This window comes from Clarias gariepinus, chromosome 18 (genome assembly GCF_024256425.1).
Source record: "Clarias gariepinus isolate MV-2021 ecotype Netherlands chromosome 18, CGAR_prim_01v2, whole genome shotgun sequence".
Classification (NCBI taxonomy): Eukaryota; Metazoa; Chordata; class Actinopteri; order Siluriformes; family Clariidae; genus Clarias; species Clarias gariepinus.
In genome coordinates, this window is record NC_071117.1 from 28540580 (window position 1) to 28561668 (window position 21089).

The 21089-nt window shown below is 41.2% G+C and overlaps 1 protein-coding gene across 1 annotated transcript in view; it reads left to right on the plus strand.

Annotated features, from left to right (window-relative positions):
* The window catches only part of cacna1hb (calcium channel, voltage-dependent, T type, alpha 1H subunit b), a 70454-nt gene that overhangs the window by 27561 nt on the left and 21804 nt on the right, over positions 1-21089 (plus strand). Inside the window, exons 9-22 of the mRNA XM_053476837.1 lie at positions 3876-4027; positions 4432-4617; positions 6634-6751; positions 10166-10321; positions 11604-11691; positions 11799-11980; positions 12096-12443; positions 13647-13747; positions 14144-14267; positions 17108-17176; positions 17280-17464; positions 17879-18005; positions 18873-18998; positions 19445-19534. Coding sequence (XP_053332812.1) covers positions 3876-4027; positions 4432-4617; positions 6634-6751; positions 10166-10321; positions 11604-11691; positions 11799-11980; positions 12096-12443; positions 13647-13747; positions 14144-14267; positions 17108-17176; positions 17280-17464; positions 17879-18005; positions 18873-18998; positions 19445-19534 — 2052 coding nt within the window. The remainder of the gene's footprint in view (positions 1-3875; positions 4028-4431; positions 4618-6633; positions 6752-10165; positions 10322-11603; positions 11692-11798; positions 11981-12095; positions 12444-13646; positions 13748-14143; positions 14268-17107; positions 17177-17279; positions 17465-17878; positions 18006-18872; positions 18999-19444; positions 19535-21089) is intronic.

The following is a 21089-nucleotide window of genomic DNA, read 5'->3' on the forward strand; positions in this document are numbered from 1 at the left end:
TTCAGATTCAGGCTGGAGAAGATGCTAAAGCCCGACCTCGAGAGGGCGCTACAGGCAAGACTTCCACAAAACGTGGTACGTTAAGGTAAAATAGTGTATCATCAAGTCATAGTCTAAAATTATTTCTTTTTTATTTGTGCGGCTACTGAAAACCATAAGTGGATTAAAAGAACTACTAAATAAAAAAAGTTCAGACTTCCCCTTAGAATTATTGTTTATCAATTAGTTTAATTAATAAAGGTACTACTATAGTTTTTTCTTTGTAAATTAAGTAATTAAAATTATATCTGTAACCAACATAAAAATACAGATAATTCTAAATGACCCAAAAGAATGAGGGGAAAGAAAAGTCTTCCTTTACATTATTGCTTAAGTGGAGATGTGGGCGTGGCCACGTGTTAGGCACGACCTACAGAGTGAGCTAGTGAAATTAGACATCCAATGTGTTTTATTAGTGTCCAAGCACTAGTCATGCAAAGAGCCCTCTTATTCTTCCAAGGATTTTTTTTTTTTTTCTGTTTTTTTCTTTACTAATCAGGATTTGGGGGTGTTAACATGCTCAAAAATGTATTTATTGCACAAAAAAATTAGCTACATAGCTCGTACACATATAAAACCCTGTGCACATTTACATCTCATTGAGCTGAACAACTTTCGCACTGCCTGTCATGCACTCTACTCAACAGAAAGCCAGTTATTTTGGGTTGATTACACAAAGCACCCAGTGGGATTTGATATACTCCTCCTAGGGGATTTGTACGATTGCCACCAAACTGGGACAGTATAATCTCAAAAGATTGAGGATGCAAAATTGCGAAGGGATTTTTGATATCTTAAAGGGTTCAGCTGTGATCAGGCCTTAAACTCGACGGTGAATAAAAGAAAACAGGAAGTGGCGAATATCTTCTGTGTACAATAAGTGATGTCCATCAAACCTCAGCAATACAGTATGTTAAGAGAAGAAAACTGACCACATGGTTATGACTACTGTGAGTCTCAGTCACAGCGCCGCCAACAGGTAGCAGGAAGTGTGTTACTGTTAAAAATCTTGAATATCTCGTCCCCTTACTTTAACTTGGTTCCATATAAAACGATGATGTAATTCATATTAACGCTTGCATGTCCCAGTTAATATGGCCTATCTTGTACATCACTGCACTCTGATTAAATACACCTACACTCTCACTTTTGTCCATTTAGTGTTTCCTCCTTAAATGCATGTGACCAATGTGCCTACTTTTTTTTTTCTTTTGTCTTTCTGGTGCGCGCGGGTGGCGATAGCGCAGTGCTTGGGCCCGATCATCATTGCTTTACAACTATATTTCCTCTTACACAGCAACCATTTAATACTAATCCAATCTTAACAAATAATCCACACTTTTTTTCCATTTATAGCTACACATTAGGCCTAAATCGTCCCTGATTGACTTTCGTTATAGAGGCTCATGATGGATAACTGACACTGGAGACTCCTTTAACTAAAAATCTCCATACTATCGGAAAACTTCACCATACCGTCTTCAACACTTGTTTTTTTAAATCTCTGTGAATGAGCCGTTACTATGGTAACGTACACGGATTAGAACATTGTGCATTATACACAGCGTAGCTGCAGTGCTGTCGGAGCTCCTGTTATAGAGAATAAACCCACACACCACTCCGACCAATCAGAATTCAGAACATGGACGCATTTGGGTGCAAATCCATTGCTGCAAATAAGTGGTACCTTCTAAATGTTTTTGTGTGTGTGTGTGTGTGTGTGCGTGTGTGGAATATTGGTTTAGATATGACTAAACTGAATCTAATGGATTCACTGTCAGCAAAATAAAACTGCAACTGTGTAATTCATGATTGTTTGTGTGTGTGTGTGTGTGTGTGTGTGTGTGTGTGTGTGTGTGTGTGTGTGCGCGCACGCGTGCTGTAGATGTCTCGCTCCAAGCCAGAGCCTATTCACTCCAGGGAAAATGATTATTTGCATTACACTAGTCGGCTGTAATAACAGGGGTCATTGTGCGCTTTGTGAGGCAGCAGAGAAAAAACATGAATGAGATGTCAGATTGGATGAGTGTGTGTGTGTGTGTGTGTGTGTGTGTGTGTGCATGTGTGTAAAGGTGTGTGTGTGTGTGTGTGCCAGGTGAGTTGGATGATATTCACTAAGGTTAGCAGGTGTCATTCCCTCATATGCATATCAATGAGATTCAGCTTTATTAATATGTAAGGGCTACATGGTCATACACACACACACACACACACACACACACACCATGTCTCATTTGTTTCCCACTTTCCTTATTTGGGCATAGTTTCCTGTCACCTGGTTCCAGATGTTTCGAGGCACATGATATATAAGAGACATGGTTCATTACGAGGTCTGTTAATAAGGTCAGGCTACGATTGGTCAGAAAGTGTTGCTATGGTAACATGATGTAATGAGGAGGAGGGGCTGTAACCAGACGATAGCTGATTATTTTCCCATAACAGCACGGCCCGTAGAGCATGATTGCTCCCATCACACAGCTACTTGGAGACAGCCCGGTGTGTGTGTGTGTGTGTGTGTGTGTGTGTGTGTGTGTGTGTGTGTGTGTGTTTGAGTTTGTTAGCGGTGTTGTGTTTCCTGACTCTGTAATGATGATTATGGGAAAAGCTTCAATAAAACCAAACCTCCCTCCTGACTGATCTGTGTTACATCACACCTCCATCCACCTGTCCATCCATTCTCATCCGTCCATCCATTCATCCATTTATCTGTCCATATGTTCATCCAGCCAGTTCTTCATCCATCCAGCCTCCCATCAAGCCATTTATCTGTCCATCCTTTTTCATCCATCCATCAATTCATATTGTTGCTTCCATCCATCTATCCATGAATTTATTAATCCACACAGCCACATCTATTCTTCTGTATATTTATCTGTTTATCCAACCATCAATTAATTCATCTATTTATTTATTTTCATCTGTCCTTCCATTTTTTCATCCCTTAATCCAGATCTTCATTCATCCATCAATCTGTCCATCTATTCATTTCTGTCCATCCCCATTAACCCCTCTTCACATCCATAAATACATCAATTATTTTATTAATCCACCATTTATTCATCAATTCACCTGATTATTTATACATCCATTCATTTATCCACCCATCCGTCTGTCCATTCATCTATTTACAGTATCTATCCATCTATGCATATACTATTTATTTGTTTATCAGTCCATACCTTTATTCCATGCCCTGATTTACCCACTTCCCTATCCATCCATCCATCCATCCATCCATCCATCCATCTGTCATGCCTCAATCTATCCATCCATCCTTTCCACATCCAGTTTATACATACAAGAACTATCCATTATTCCAAGCATGTATCTTTTATTTATACATCTATCCATTATTCATCCACCATTCAGTTACCTGTCTATCCATCCATCCATCCATGCATTTCTCTATTCATTATTTATTTGTACCTCCATACATTCATCTATTCATCAATTCATCGATCCATCCTGAAGAAATCTCTTTACGCTTATATTTATCTTTCCATCTCTCTACCAAACCGGCTTTCAGTGCATCAGTACGTTTATCTATTTAACAATCCATCTAAGTGTTCATCTATCCATCTGTCTGTCTGTCCATCTGTCTGTCTGTCCATCTGTCTGTCCGTCCATCAGTCTGTCTGTCCATCTGTCTGTCCGTCCTTTCCTCTGTCTGTGTGTCTGTGTTCATGCTTCTAGCTGAATGAATAAATCTAACATAACTTTTATGAAAGTCACTAAATTGTCTCATGTTCTCTCCCCTAATCGCTTGTGTTTTCTCTCTCTCGTGTGTGTGTGTGTGTGTGTGTGTGTGTGTGTGTGTGTGTGTGTGTGTTCTACAGCCTGCTGAGCTGACAGATGTGCTGGAGATCAGTAATATCGTCTTCACCAGTCTGTTTGCCCTGGAGATGGTGCTGAAGCTGCTGGCCTGCGGTCCGCTCGGCTACATCAGCAACCCGTACAACATCTTCGACTTGATCATCGTCATCATCAGGCAGGCTCTTCTGCTTCCGCCCGTCTTTAACCCCTCTCGTATCCCGCCAGGTTAATCGTCCCGAGCTCGTTAGCGTCCTCCTATTCATTGGCTCTTGCAGAAATCACCGTGTTTAAACTTTAAACTGGCTGAATGTATTGTTTGTTTTTTTTCCTTCTAATTTTAATACACAAACTTTTATGACATTACATCATCATCATCACGAGTGACGTCATGGAAAAGGGAATCATTTTAATCCCCGAGTCTCTCGGGCTGCCAAATAATGAGCTGAGACTGCAGTGACATAATAACGCAGAGGATTAAACTTTTACTGGTGTTGATTTCTTTATCCGTCCAGCGTTACATTAAGCGTAATCACCCCGCAGTCTGTCTCACTCTGTCACTCTCCTGTACGCCCCCTGCAGTGTGTGGGAGCTCATCGGACAGGCGGACGGAGGCTTATCCGTCCTGCGCACATTCCGTCTTCTCAGGGTCTTAAAGCTGGTCCGCTTCCTGCCAGCCCTGCGCAGACAACTCGTGGTCCTGATGAAGACCATGGACAACGTGGCCACCTTCTGCATGCTGCTCATGCTCTTCATCTTCATCTTCAGGTGTGTGTGTGTGTGTGTGTGTGTATGGTTGATGTTAAGTAAAGGAGAAGCATAATAATCATAACAGTTAAAGAGGTTCACTTTACCACGTGTGAAAACATCATGTTCACTGATCTATCTATCTATCTATCTATCTATCTATCTATATGTGTCTGTCTCTTCTCTGACTCTCCATCTGTCTCTCTGTGTGTCTGATCTTGACTCTATGAAGCCTGTTGTGTTTGTGTCCTTGACAGATTGTTAAAAAGTCTTTAGATGTTCTCTAACACACACTGTGCTCTCTCTCTCTCTCTCTCTCTCTCTCTCTGAAGCGTTAGCACTGTTTGTAGAAATGCTGAAGGAAAGCGGCTTTGTGATCACTAATCTTATTTCCTCAGATTAATGCGCTTTATTTGATCATATCCGGTTTATTCTGAGTTTATAACGATTCCAGCGTTTGATCTGTGCAGTAAACTGTTTATTTACTCAGAGTGTGTGTTTATTAGTGAGTGTGTGTTTATTAGTGAGTGTGTGTTTATTATTGGTGTAACTCAGAAGTCTGTGTCTGTATTTACACTCGAGAAGGAGAGCGACACCTATTCCTATTAGTGTTTAACTCAAGGTGGGCGTGGCCTAAACTGACTGCCTTCTATTCCTATCAGTGTTTAAACTCAAGGTGGGCGTGGCCTAAACTGACTGCCTTCTGTTTATATCTGTATTTGAACTCAAGGTGGGCGTGGCCTAAACTGACTGCCTTCTATTCCTATCAGTGTTTACAATCAAAGTGGGCGTGGCCTAAACTGACTGCCCTCTATTCCTATTAGTGTTTACAATCAAGGTGGGCGTGGCCTAAACTGACTGCCCTCTATTCCTATCAGTGTTTAAACTCAAGGTGGGCGTGGCCTAAACTGACTGCCTTCTATTCCTATTAGTGTTTACAATCAAGGTGGGCGTGGCCTTAACTGAGAAGCTTCAATTTGAATCTGTAGTTTTGCAGAAGGTGGGTGTGGTTTAAACTGAAATGTTTTTCAGGGTGGGCGTGGCCTAAGGAAAAAGATTTCTATTCCTGTCTGCATTTAATCTCATTGTGGGTGTGGCCTAAACTTAGTGCCTTCTATTTATATCTGTATTTAAATCCATTGTGGGCGAAGCCTAACATAATGCCCTCTATTTACATCTGCATTGAAATTCATTGTGGGCGTGGCCTAAACTGTGAAGCTTCTGTACCTTTGTATCTGTACTTTTGCTGAAGGTGTGTGTGGTTCAAACTGAAACACTTCCGTCCATGTCTATATATAATGTGTTTAAACTCAAGGTGGGCGTGGCCCAAAGAGAAAGAATTCTATTCATGTATATGTAAACGCAATGTGGGTGTGTCCTAAATGTAGAGGCTTTTATTTCTCACTGTATATAAATGCAAGTTGGGCGTGGCCGAAGCCAAGCGAAGAGGGTGTGGTTTAAACTGAACGTCCTCTAACGTCTATAATATAGTAGTAACATTTATTTGCAAATTTTTTCTTTGCTGCTATAACATAGACATTTCCCCACTGTGGGACGAATAAAGGTGTATCCTAAATGGGTGTGGCCTAAACCGACTGCCTTCTATTCATGTCGTTATTTAAACTACAGGTGGGTGTGGCCTAAAGTGAATAGCCTTTGTCTATTATGTATTTATACTCTAAATGGGCGTGGCCTAAACAGAAAGGCTTCTTTTCTTGTCTGTGTTTAAACTCAGTGTGGGCGTGGCCTAAACTGACTGCCTTCTATTCATATCTGTATTTACACTCAATGTGAATGTAATGTATTTATACTCTAACTGGGCATGGCTTGTCCTATTTGTATTTCAACTGGAGGTGGACGTGGCCTCAACAGAAACACTGATATCCATATGTGTGTGTGTGTGTGTGTGTGTGTGTGTTGAAAAAGCTGCAAGCCTTTGGAGTGTCCCCTTTACAGCCTGATTAATTTCATGGATTAATCCATGCTTCCTCTCCTCCCCTCTCTGTGTCCCCCTCTCTGTCTGTCTTCTCTCTGCAGTATACTCGGTATGCATCTGTTCGGCTGTAAGTTCACTCTGCGTCTGGAGAATGGAGACACCATCTCAGACAGGAAGAACTTCGACTCTCTGCTTTGGGCCATCGTCACAGTGTTCCAGGTCAGCGCCACGCCCCCCTGGCGGTTCCCTCGGGGCGGTAGACGCTGTGAGACTGGAACAGATCGAGCATTCTTTTAGTCAGGTTTAATTATGACATTAATAGCTTTGTCCATCATAATGTCCAGTCTAGGGCGCCCTCTGCAGGTTTACAAGTGTACCAGCTGTTCCAGATGTTACAGTAATGCACTGTTATCCTAGATTTGTCAAAAAACACTTACGGCGTCAAAATCCGCGCCTGCGCCATCGTCTACCTGCAATATTGCTCACTTGATGAGGTCAGTGCGGGGTGACGCTCGCATAAGCGCTGATACAGGTCTGTATTAACTTCAGGCTCCGAGGGACTACATGGAGGTCAGGGTTTCTGCGGAACTATAATTTCCCTAATCTCTCTCTGGATTGGTTTTGTGTGTCTGTGTGTGTGTGTGTGTGTGTGTGTGTGTGTGTGCTCGTGCATGCTAGCAAAATACACAAAGTAAGCAGAGCATACAGTACTTTTCTTCTCAGCCTAAATCTGACTGCGCAGGAAGCTAAGAGTGAATAAATATGTTTTAAAAAAACATACACACACACATTTCGGAAAAAAAAAATGTGAAGAGCACTTTGGCTGAATATTTAACGAGTGAGAAACAGGAAGATGTTTCTCAGAGTGAGGATGAAGGTGAAGTTAAACAGATGAAGACAACAGACAGACGCCTCGCTTCTTCTGTAAACAATTGTTTCAGTGCCGTGTGCAATAAAACAGGCAGCGGTGTGTACATGTGAGTGTGTGAGAGTGTGTGTGTCTGTGAGAAAGTGAGAGAGCGAGCGAGAGGGCGATGCGGTATATCTGCCATTCCATATCTTAGCAAGATCCTCGATGTTGTGCGGTGAAATGTTTATTGGGTGGGGAAAAAATTAATATTTGTTTGTTTGTTTGTTTGTTTGTTTTTTATTTGTGCTGTCAATCGATAAAAAAATTTAATCTAGTTAATCACCGTTATCGTCTGTAATTAATCACGATTTTAAAATACTCGGATTTACTACACGCCTATTATTTCCAATAATCGTATTTCCAAAAATAGTCCGATTATCACTTTAATTTACCATTATTGTAAATTAAGCTCCGCCCAATAAAACATCTTTGCGTTTTCTCGTCCACCACATTATTCTTTCTTTAATTGCCATTATGTTACACTTAATAAAGCGTAACTACGATGATTTAACTATAGGGTACCTAAAGTATAAGTGCTAGCATTACGGTATATTTGTGCGCTGACTGTAACACTTAGCCAAAGCATTACATCATGATAAAATAAAATCGTTTAAAGGGACAGGATAGCTTGTGCATGCTGTATATACATTAGCACCGAGCCGAAGGAACGAGGCTAGCTAAATAATTGACGTTTCATACTCCAGGCTGCATGCTAACTCCTAGCTACATTTGTATTTCTTTATTATTTTAATATTGGCGAAACCCCAGTTCCGCTTCCTGTTTCATCATCACTTTGCTTTTCAAACAGGTTATTTCTATTTATAAAAAAAAAAAAAGAAACATATGGATTATCTTCCCTCCATAAACTGTGTGTGTAGACGACGATCAGTGAATCTGATTCCAGCATCTGATATTTTGAAAAACTCTCCTCAAGCTACCGTGACAAACTCTGACAAACCATATTCATTACAACATAAGATACTGTTCACGCTAAACTCACTTTAACATTCTGTGTAACTTGATGAGAACTCCTGTAACTTCTAGCTAACACGCTAACTGTAACTGGGCTTCTCTTGCAGAAAGTGCTTGGACCCCATAGATCGCTGCTTGTAGCTGAACTCCTTAGTAATTCTCATCAGTTTCGTGAACTTTGAGCTGAAGGTTAATGTCTGCTGTGGCACGTAAATAAAGTTTATTATCACTATTATCTCACGTTATATAAAAACCTCAATAAGACGAATGAGAAGAAAAAAAACGGAAAAAAGGATTGATGATAAAAAGCCGAAATGAAGCAGGAGGAAAACAGGATGAGTAATGAAACTCAGGACCGCTGTAACAGAATGCAGGTGCGCTGGGAGTCACAGAGACGGAGAGAGAGAGAGAGAGAGAGCGAAAGGGAAACAAAAGAAAGAGAAAGAAAAGGTAGAGCTGCACGTCCTGACAAACCGCCCGAAATCGACGTCTTCAGCAGCCTGGAAATGTCACGGGTTCACCATCTACTGCACTTCATTAGCAAGAAATAAAGAAGAGAATAAATTAAAGCGGAAGTGAGGGATGAGTGGAGGAGTGTAATTTACGGAGTGACAGAGTAATTAGTGCGGAATGTGAACAGAGAGAGGAGCAGTGATCAGGAGAGACGTTTCTCCTAAAGCACCTGAGGAACCAGTCTCCAGCCCCCTGTCCACATGTCCCACTCTCACTGTCTGTCTCCCTGTCTCATTTTTCCCTGTCTTTTTCTGTCTCTCTGTCTCAGTCTTCCTGTTTGTCTCTCTGTCTCATTTTTCCCTGTCTCTTTCTGTCTCTCTGTTTCACTCTCGCTGTTTGTCTCCCTGTCTCTTTCTGTCTCTCTGTCTCACTCTCCCTGTTTGTCTCCCTGTCTCGTTTTCCCTGTCTCACTCTCCCTGTCTCTCTGTTTTATACTCCCTGTCTCTATGTCCCTGTCTGTCTCTCCGTCTCACCCTTTATGTTTGTCTCCCTGTCTCAGTCTCCCTGGTTGTCTCTCTGTCTCATTTTTCCCTGTCTTTTTCTGTCTCTCTGTCTCAGTCTTCCTGTTTGTCTCTCTGTCTCATTTTTCCCTGTCTCTTTCTGTCTCTCTGTTTCACCCTCCCTGTTTGTCTCCCTGTCTCTTTCTGTCTCTCTGTCTCACTCTCCCTGTTTGTCTCCCTGTCTCATTTTCCCTGTCTCACTCTCCCTGTTTGTCTCTCTGTTTTATACTCCCTGTCTCTTTGTCCCTGTCTGTCTCTCCGTCTCACCCTTTATGTCTGTCTTTCTCTGTCTCACTCTCTCTGTCTCAGTATGTAACTCTCTGTTGTATTCTCTGTTTCACTCTCCCTGTATGTCTCTCCCTCTGCCTGTCTGTCTCACTCTATCTGTCTTCATCCCTGTCTCATCTCCCTTCTTACTCTATCTCTATGTATCTCTCTCACTCTGTCTCATTCTCCCTTTCTGTCTCTCTGTCTCACTCTCTGTCCCAGTCTCATTCTCTCTGTCTATATTGCTCCCCCTCAGTCTTTCCCTCTGCATCACTCACTGTTTGTCTGTCTCACTCTATTTATGTCTTCTTCCTATATCTCCTTTTCTTTGTTTCTCTCTCTTTCACTCAGTATCTGTTTTTGTGTCTCTCCCTGTCTCATTCTGTTTCTCAGGGACAAGTTTCAATGCTCTATTGTAACCCATTGTGCTCTCTCTCTCTCTCTCTCTCTCTCTCTCTGTGTTGTTTATAGATATTGACGCAGGAGGACTGGAACGTCGTGCTGTATAACGGCATGGCCTCCACCTCTCCCTGGGCGGCGCTGTACTTCGTTGCCCTCATGACCTTCGGCAATTACGTCCTCTTCAACCTATTGGTGGCCATTTTAGTGGAAGGCTTCCAGGCTGAGGTAAGAGGTTAAAGGTCAGGTCTTTGCTTTTGAAAAATCACCTTCATGACCTTGCAGGATGCACTGGATCAAGTGCTATTCTGTGAGCCTGGAAGATGTTTTGTTAACGGGAACGTTTTTCTTTTTCAGTCCTTATTTTCTATCCCTGATGTTGTTTGCATTTAGACTCCATCTTTAACGCTTAAAAAAAAATGTGACAAGAGGAAAATCAACACGAGGACGTGTCGAGCCTGACTCTGCATACCAGCAACTGTATTTTTTTAGGCTTAAGTTGCTGAATCCTGGGGGGAAGATGGGAAGAAAATTGAGAAAATAAATGAAGAGGACGCTAAGCAGGAGAGAAGGAATGCAGAGAGAAACCAGACTAAGGGTACAGTATAGAAGAGGTAGAACAGGGACGGATTGATGCAGAATAAAGAAGAGCAAATAAGGAATGCAAATGAAAAGGAAAGGGAGGGAGGATAAGAAGAACAGGACTGGACTGAAGAGAAAAAGTAAAGGAAAGAAGGAGACGAGTTGTGGAACTGACAATAGGACGGGCGAGAGAGATCGGGTGGGTGGAAACAGGACGAGGAGAGACGAGAGGACAGGACGGAGAGGAAGTGCAAGTCAATACACTTGTCCTAGTTCTTTCTCCCACTCTATTATTCCTTTAACAGACGAGAGAGCAGCACACACACACACACACACACACACGCGCGTCCCTGCGGGATTTCTGAAGTTGACCCGGTGCCAGTTTGCGTGTTTATGCGTGTGTGGGTACGTGATGCCACAGCTGCGGTGTCCCATACCGGTGATCCCTTTGTGGTCTTGTTTCTCACCGGTGTCTTTTATCTTCCTTTCTTCTCCAACACACAATGCAAAAGCCTACACACACACACACACACACACACACACACACACACATAAGATATGGCAAGAATACAGATCCTCACTCAGCATTACTCCTCATGCCGTGTTTTTTTGGCAGACGTCACGTTTCCATTTCTGTGACACTGCAGTAGTGTTCCATTAGTCTAATTTAAAGTGATGGGATTAATTACATCCTGATAATTAAATAATCACACACTCATATAAGGCACCTTAAGTCCGAACCTCCGCAATGTGGATACGACATCGTCAGATAGGAAGGTTAATGCTGAAGCTTTTATTCTCTCAGTGGTTTGTCTTCAGATTCATTCAATCTTGAACTCCCTCCCTTTCTCTCTCTCTCTTCCTTTCTTTTTCTTTCCTCTCCTTCTCTCTCCCCATCTCTCTCTCTCTCTCTCTCTGTCTCTCCCAGGGTGATGCTAGCAGGTCAGAGAGCGACGATGACGCGTTCTCATCTGACTTTGATGACGAGGACAGGTTGAGAGAGTTCCTAAGCTCAGGTACTTTGCACGGTTTTGACGTTTATGTTTACGGTTATCAGGATAAACATAAACGTTGTTTGGTTGTTGATTGTTGTTGTTATTCTATCCTGTTATTTTGACCCCAGGTTCGGAGGTCAAAGTGCAGACGCTCCTGCCCATATCAAACGGCCACCTGGAGCCCAGAGCCACCATGCCGTCGTACCACGGCAACACTATGGCCACGCCCAGAACTGAAGTGTCTCACGTCGACAACCAATCACTGCGCAGCAGTAACGCCTCCTACGAGCACCATGACCAGAAGTCCATAGTGAGACACACACACATACACACACACACTCTACATGGTATGCATGTTTTTAAATAGATTTTAACATCAATCATCGCAACGACCTTCTTTTGTGCGCGTGTCTGTGTGTGTCCAGTCCAGTCTATGGGGAAGTCGGCGCTCCAGCTGGAACAGCCTCGGACACGCCCCGAGCCTGAAGAGGCGTGGCCAATCAGGGGAACACGAGTCGCTACTTTCGGTCGAGGACCGGGACAGTTTCGAGGACGTCCAATCAGAAGGGGGGAAGTCCAGCAGGACCGGCAGCTTGAGCAGAGTTTCACATCTTGAGTCGTTCGAGTTGCCGGAGCTGCTACAAGTCCCGCCCATGCCACACCTGTACGGAGAGTGCAACGGCAGATTGGATGGGGCGTTTCCGTCCTCTCCGTACACGACACCGCGGGAGACGGCGCACGCGCCCGGAGAGCAGGAGGACGAATTAGAAGAGGTTGTAGTCACTTTCTTCTCAAAGTGATTAAATCGAGTCCTAGTTGGTCAACTGTTCTGAATTCCGAAGCGATTTCTCTTTTAATCGTTTTGATAAATTTAGCCTTTTCAACTTTAAACGCTTTAAACAGGACGAATTCCTTAAAAACTCTTGGGCCCCACCATTGTTGCTTGCAACTATATTTGAATTTTACTTTCTTTAATTGATAACGTTTTACAAAATTTCCTTTAACTCGATTGAATTTGAAATAAATCCATATCCTGGATAATCTGTGTGTGTATAATACATTTTTGAAGAAATTTGTGGCTGATGATGGATTTTTTTGGTATTTTCTGGTCTGGTATTTAATTTGTTCCATTAAACATTACATTCATTTGTGGTTCAACGTTTCTTTGAAAGGGAACTTCTTTGGCTTATATAATCTGAGAACGGAGCCAGTGTAAATCCGAGCATGTTACGTTCAACACCAAAGAATTAACCTTAAAAATGCAAATGAATTTTGTTTACCTATCTACAGTAGCGCTACTCTTGACCGGACCACTTCCATGAGCGTTACTCGGATCTCCTCTATAGCGTTAGATGGATTGGCTAATTTCCCTTTGGTTGTTTCGAAAGGTGGAAACTTTAAGAGAAGAATGGAGTCATGAACACCCCTGCAGTGGCAGTTTTTCAGCCAGAATTATATTCCTAATTTATGCTGCATGAAAATAGACCCTGTGTGTGTGTGTGTGTTTGGTAGATCTAGTGTGAAGCCATAATTCTGCCTCCTTCCATCTGTCTCGCGTGGTAATTATCTCTCATGCAGATGTATCTCACCATACTGTATTTTAACCTGCTGAGATCTGTACTGTCGTACATCCTACGTGTTGCTTCAGGATTTGGCATGGAGACTTTAAAACTTACTCCACGTCCAGCATTCTTATTCATTCTGTTGTTTTATTCCGTACAGAGCAGGATTTCTGACTTTACTTCTGCATGTATATCGATGTAACTTATTTATTCAACAGGCGTATGACTGCAATCTCCATCTCTGCTGGAAGAAAATGTGCAGAAACACACCACATACATATCTGAAATAAGGGCAGTTATTGTTTTTATTGAGCGCTGAGCTTAGGTAGCCAGAGTGCAAAAGTAGGCGTCGACCTCCGAGGATTAATACTGATTTCTTTTTTCTTTTCTTTTTTTGGTTTTCTTTGTTTGTAGAGTTGGTGTGTTATTCTGAAAAGGATGCTGGAGCCGTACAAACCCCAGTGGTGCAGAGATCACGAGGACTGGTCACTGTATGCGTTCTCACCTCAAAATACGTGAGTATAAATAAGTCTAGAGGAAACAAAACTGCTAGGGATGAAAGGAAATACGAAAGATAGTGTATGTACCATCCAAGAGATCATTGGTTTAAAACTAAATCAAAAGCTCTAGTCGAGACAAGAAATAGAGAGAGCTGTCACATGACACTCGTGAGTCTCATTAGCGTTTATAACATACACAGGATTTACTGTATATACTCAGCTTTAGTACCTGCCTGCTCAGGGTCATGATGGTTTAAAACACACACATCTCTAACTGAAACCAGTTATGCAACTAGACCGACGTAACTAAGGTGAAGAGGTTGTCAAAGCCTAATTTCTTTTTCAATTAGGAAATCCCCAAACTACAGATCTAGCTTGAGACCTGGATAACGTCATTACTTTTGTGTGCAGGTTCCGTGTGCGCTGTCAGAAGATCATCACTCACAGGATGTTCGATCACACCGTGCTGGTCTTCATCTTCCTCAACTGCATCACCATTGCACTCGAGAGACCCGACATCCAGCCGCACAGCATTGTGAGTTGAACCGCCGTCCATTACAATGTCAAACCATTATTTTTAAATATATACTGTAGATATTTTCATTGTTTTTAAATAGTGAGGTTTATTTTGACCGAAAACCATGAAGCCTGACTTGTGGGGGTAGATTTTGGTGCTGCAAAATGACACACAGTGGGACATCTGTATACGCCATTTTCGCAATTTTGCAAGAAATGTTCCTCGTCATACAAGGTATTTTCGGCACATGAGCGGGAATGGAGCAATTGGCTGGGAGCCATTTCAAACTAGTTTGTGTCAATAAAAAACCTAGCGAAGCGAGTTTACTTTTTTTATTTTTGTAAGATTTAGTGAAGACATATTGGGTCCCAAGCACCATGGGTACCAAGAATGTTATCAAGGATGGTAGGAAGAAGAAAAGGACGCCGCTTTCAGTTTGTTTTTTAAAGTAGTTGGTGCCGAGAGGAATCATAAATTAAGGTTAAGTAAGGTTTAATGTCTATTTATTTCTCTTTTTTTTCATTTACATGTCTTTTCTAAATGTTTTAATTGTTTTATATGCAAAAATATGATTATAGTGTTGGAAATTGGTAATATTGGTGATATTTTTTTAGGGGGGCTGGAACGGATTATCTGCTTTTACATTATTTCCTATGGGAAAATGTGTTTCACAATACAAAATTTCATCTTAAGAACTCAATTCACATGCAGAGGTACCACAGTACATTACTTAAGAGGAAATCCTATATTATTAAAAGGTTGGGTTTCATCCACATACATTGTACAGTTTATTACAAGAGGGTTTGGATATTTTTAAATGATTACTGCACCAATAGATGTTTAGTAGCCCTTGTTAAACATCCCATTTTGACCATCAGGAATCATGCAAACACAACACTTATCATACAAGGTCAGGGGAAACCTGGTCCCGTATTTACAAAGCTTCTTAGAATTCTCTCAGAGAGCTCCTATCTTAGCTGAAAAAGTCCTAGCTGGGAGTCCTAGACTAAAAGTGATTTAGGAAACTTCTCAGAGCAACTCTTAGGAAGGAAAGTACAAAACCCTTTATCTTAGTGAGGGGGTGTGGTTAAACCCGTTGCTGGGGATGATGCAGCAATTCAAGGACTTGGTTGATAAAAAAGTCTGTAAAGGTCTTAAAATGCGCTCTTTGTGAAAATAGAATATATAATAGAATAGACAGTGAAAAGGTTTCTGTTATGTTTAATTAAAACAGCTAAATGTTGAAAATGTGTCGACTTTTGAAGCAACCGATTTTCACACAGTAGTTACTATATTTAAGTTCTTACATTTATTTATCATACTGATTTTATTACTTGTGATCCATTTCAGATTGATGAGAGCAAAACGGCTCAGCTTTTACTAATTTACATGATTACAGGACAGTTTATTTAAGTTGCACTTTTGGATGATATGGAACCAACAATCTTTTGGAAGGAAGTAAAATAACAAGAAAACCAAATTAGACAGAACAGCCGTGTTTACTTTCAGCTTTACGTTCAGTGTTTGGAGAATATTTCTTCTTTCTGCTATTTTGTCCTCTGCTTTAGAAACTCTTAAGCCTCTTAAAAGTCCTCCTCTCTACTCTTAATAATTTTAATTTAGGAGCTGTTTTGGGGTCTAAGATGTTTCGTGAATCATTTTTATTATTACTAAGATTCAGTCCTAAATTTAAGGTGAAATTCGAAGAAAATGTCAAAATTCATCATTAGGAGCGACTTTTAGGCTTAAGAAGCTTTGCGAGGAGTATACCTGGAGTCTATTAAAGAGCACAAGCAGGAACACACTCACATATTCACACACTTGTTCAAACTGTGGGAGGAAACCGGAGTACCAGGAGGAAACCCACCAAGCGTGGTGAGCATGGTGTAAAATACTGTAAGCGAATGTATAACTGTATAACTGCATGTTGTGCAACATCTAGAAAGTTTAGCAAATCAGCAGGACATCAGCTTATGTCTGTCAGATACCCACATTATTGTTGTTGGGCAATAAATAGGAGGACTTGGTTAGCATTGTTGCCTAAAATGTCCATGATTGGAGGTTTAAGTCTCACCTCTGGTCTGTGAGTGTGGAGTTTCCATGTTCTCCCTGTGCTTGGTGGGTTTTCTCCAACAGTCTGAACACATGCTTTGTAACTGATTCCAGATTGCTTGGGGTGTATAATTGGGTGTTTGCTCGTGCTCTGCATTAGGTTGGCACCCCATCCATGACGTCCCCCACTGTGCACTATTTAGATTAAGATTGGCTCAAGGCTCACTGCGGCCCTAAGCAGTATAGGCGGTGGATAGATTGATGGAATGGATGGAATGGATTTGTGTGATTAATAGTACAGAAGAGTTCACACAGGTATTATATGTTAGATTTTACAGACAGTGTAGGTACTGTATAGTTCCTAAGCAAACTGCATTTTATTTATTTTATTTATTTATTTTTTGGAGTCGGGTGGTGTGGGGGCCTGAACCTGTCATAGCCGAGTCGCAGTATTGGGTTGTAATTCTCCACAGTTCACCGTGTCTCATCAACAAAAAGAAAAGAACGAGCATATTAATTTCAAAGCCTCCCAGGGAGTTGTTGGAAACCGAGCCACTGGGGAGAAGCCATGCTTTCTTGAGCACTTTATCATTCTTGTTTCGAGTTTAATTTAGCGTGCAAACTAGCATAAAGCGTCCCAGCACTCCTCAGAGATATCTCTCAAACAGGGTGTGCTGTCACCTTTATCTTTTTTTATGACACTTACAGAATGCTGGCACTGGAGGCTTCTTCCATGAATGTTAAAGAGCTCGACCGGAATCCAGAATTCAATACACAATATAGAATTTCCCTCTGTTTTCTTACAGGAGCGTGTCTTTCTCAGTGTGTCTAACTACATCTTCACTGTGATCTTCGTAGCTGAGATGACAGTCAAGGTAAAAATGATCAGATATGCTATTGAAATATATAGTAAATAGCATGATGGCAGTGATATTGGTGAAGGAGCTAAACGGATTACACAAGCGCTTCCTGTGTTAGGTGGTGGCCATGGGGCTGTACGTCGGCCCAGGCTCGTATCTGCAAAGCAGCTGGAATGTTCTAGATGGCCTGCTGGTGTTTGTATCTATTGTGGACATCCTGGTGTCTCTGGCCTCATCTGGAGGAAACCGCATTCTGGGAATCCTGCGAGTGCTGCGTCTTCTCAGAACGCTTAGACCACTCAGGTGAGTGATCTCCTGGAGACCCTTATCTATGATGACGTGAATCAGACACAATTCTGCCGAGGATGTCACGCCTCCCTGTTATGAAGCACCACATGGTTGTTTGGCTTCAATCATCTCAGTCCAAGCACGTGTTAGCCTCCACCCCAACCCCAGTAAGACACAAGAGACCTGCCCGGTGGGGGAGGATTGGCCCCGGCTAAAATAAATCCAGTCTCTCTGACCAATCAGATTAAATATTTAAAGGTAATAAATTTACTCTGCCATCCAGACTGACTAACAAAGTTGGATGATGTGTTCCTCTCCCAGACCTCTCTCAAGCCTGTGCTCTCTAAGGAGCTGAAACTCTACTCAGTGTAATTAACAGCATCGATGTGTGTGTGTTTGTGTATGTGTGTGTGTGTGTGTGTGTGTCAGGGTGATAAGTAGGGCTCCTGGGTTAAAGCTGGTGGTTGAAACATTAATAACTTCTCTCCGGCCAATTGGGAATATCGTGCTGATCTGCTGTGCTTTCTTCATCGTGTTTGGAATACTGGGAGTCCAGGTAAATACACACACACACACACACACACGCACACACACACACACACACACACACACACACACACACACACACACACACACAGTTTATTATCTGACATACACCAGACAAAAAAAAATCACCAAATGTTTTTGGTTCCACAAATGGTTACTTCTTCTCCCTAAAGGTCCTCACTTTTTTACAAACTTTTAAAAAATTTCCCTACAACCTCAAAATTGTCCTCACTTTCACAAAAGGTCACTGTTTCTACAAAAGTTCCTCCCTTTTCCAAAAAAAAAGGTCCTCACATTTCACTCAAAAGGTCTTCACTTCCCCTGAATGTCCTCACATTCCTTAAAGGTCACCTCTTACCCCAAAACGTCTTCACTTTCACCAAAGCTCCTTATTTACCCCAAACTCTTCTCACTGTCCTTAAAGGTCACAACTTTCCCCAAAAATGTCTTCAGTTTCCCAAAATGTCCTCACTTCTCTTAAAAGGTCCTAACTTCCCCAAAAGATTCTCACTTCTCTCAAAATGTCCTCACTTTTCTTAGGAAGGTCATAACTTTACCAAAATGTTTTCACTTCCCCTAAGGTTCCCCTTTTTTTTTTTTTTTTCAAAATATCCTCGAAAGTTAAAAGACTCGCCCAAAACATGTTTTGTTATACACAAGTTCCTTACTTCCCTTAAAAAGTCCTCACTTCTCCCCAAAATGGCCTCTTCAAAGATCACAACATTCCCAAAAAGTCTTCACTTGGTCCTGGACTGTTTTTCTGAAAGCCAATTGTAATCGATGAAGTTATTAAATAGAAACATTCTTTTGTAGAATTTCAGTTTATAATTCAATAGATTAATAAGAACATTAATTGATTACCAGTTTTTCTTCTTAGCTCTTTAAGGGAAAGTTTTATCACTGTGAAGGCTTCGACACCAGAAACATCACCAACAAGTCAGAGTGTCTGCAGGCGAATTACCGCTGGGTTCGAAGGAAATACAACTTTGACAACCTGGGCCAGGTACCTCCGTCACACGCAGTTACAGGAAAATAATCAATCTGATGAAGTGGAGATTTTTTGTCGATAAATTTCTATTTGTAAGTGTGTTTTAAATGTTTTATTCCTCTTATGCCACAACAGTTTTACAATTGAAATTATAGAAACTCTAACACCTTCCGACCAATCAGAATTGAGAACTCTCTAACAGCTACAAATTTACATCGACAAACTCAACTGGCAAATAGCTTTAATAATTTATATGATTTAATTCATTTAATTAAATTAATTAAAGGGATGGCACTTTAATTTTATTGCTCTCATTGCAATGACAATAAAGACTATTCTATTCCATTCTATTCTATTCTAACGTAATCTTATAACTCTCCAGCTGTAGAAACTGATCTTTATTAATCACATTTTATTTATATATTTATTAATTTATCTTTATTGTTATTATTGTTACACAGGCCTTGATGTCATTGTTTGTCCTGTCATCCAAAGACGGCTGGGTCAACATCATGTATGATGGATTAGATGCAGTGGCGGTGGATCAACAGGTGTGTATGTGGGTGTGTGTGTGTGTGTGTGTGTGTGTGTGTCTTTCCTAATACCGGTAACAATGGGTCCTGTTTTTCTCTTTGTTTTCTCTCGTGTCTCAATCTCATTCTCTACAACACCTGAAAATAAATGCAACACACACACACACACACACACACACACACACACACACAATAAAAAACCTTTATAAGGGAGCATGTTTACAAGAAAATAGCCATGTTTGGGTCTCTCTCTCTCTCTCTCTTTTCGTTCTGACAGTTTGTTCCCTCTCTTTGCTTCAGGCTGTTAATCCGCTGCACATTGGTTATGAAAGTTACACCAGTTTTTTGCAGCAGTGTCACTCCATGCTCTCATATCTGTCCCCTCGTCCTCCCTCTTTTCCTCCTTCTTTCAGTGCAATAAACAAACGCATGATTAAAGCTGATGCTCTCTTTACACTCATGAGCACGCTGAGCCAAAATGCCCAAATTAATAATGTGAAAAACAGCGAGCGGAAACGGCGCTCTGGGGAATCTGCTGACGGGAAAAATGTGTCTGAGGTTCTGCTTGAGAATTAAACGTAAACCGTCAGAGGATTATACATGGCTTTCTTATTGCTGTTGCTTTTTTGTTGTTGTTTTATTGCTGTTCTTCATTGCTGCTGTTGTCACTCGACTTATTTCCGCATTGTGTACCTGCGCGTTCATTACCGCTTCTGATGCTGATGTTGTTACATTGTTGTTGAACTCTTTTTATTTTGTTGCTGTTTCTGTTGTTTGGGTTTTTATTACTGGTTTTGTTGTTATTGTTGCAGTGGTGCTGTTGATCTTCTCGTTCCTGTTGTTTTGTTGCTCCTGATGTTTTTTATTATTGTTGCTGTTGTTGTTGTTTTCTGCAGTGTTGCTCAGGTGTCCGTTCTTCAGACGTCGCTAACTCAGTTAGCTGGATTTGATTGTTGTGGATTTGTCCTGATCTTGGATTGTTTCGTTCTTCTATGCGCTTCTCGCATTTGTTGTCATAGCAACATATCCGTAAGCTTGAACCCGCTCGGGAGCAGCTTTATTTACTGTAAACAGGATTTAGCCTGCGCTCCTGGCGGGTTATGATTGGTTGAAATGGCGCGAGGTCACATCTGATTGGTTAAAGAGCACGACTGACATGGACTGACTCACGTGGGAAAAGAAAAGTATATGCCCCCTGCCATGGATATGCAAATAAATATTTGCAAATAATATTTGCAAAAATATGCAAATAAATATTTATATATATTAAAAATAAATATTTTATAATGATAAATTGGATGAAACTAATTTTATAATAAAATAAACAAAATAAAAGTATACATGTTGTACTTGAAAAAATTTTCATATTGCTTATTTTATTTTATTGTCTCATGTAATTTGTAAACCATTAACCTATGAATTTCTGTTCTAATATAATATTTGATAGCGATTATGTAGGGGGGGACAATCCATGGCTGAGGACATTTCAGCGCATAACACGTGTTACAAAAAACAATTTATCTCGCTCTTTTTCCATTTCGTCAACCAATCGGAGGGCTTGTGATCAGTGTTT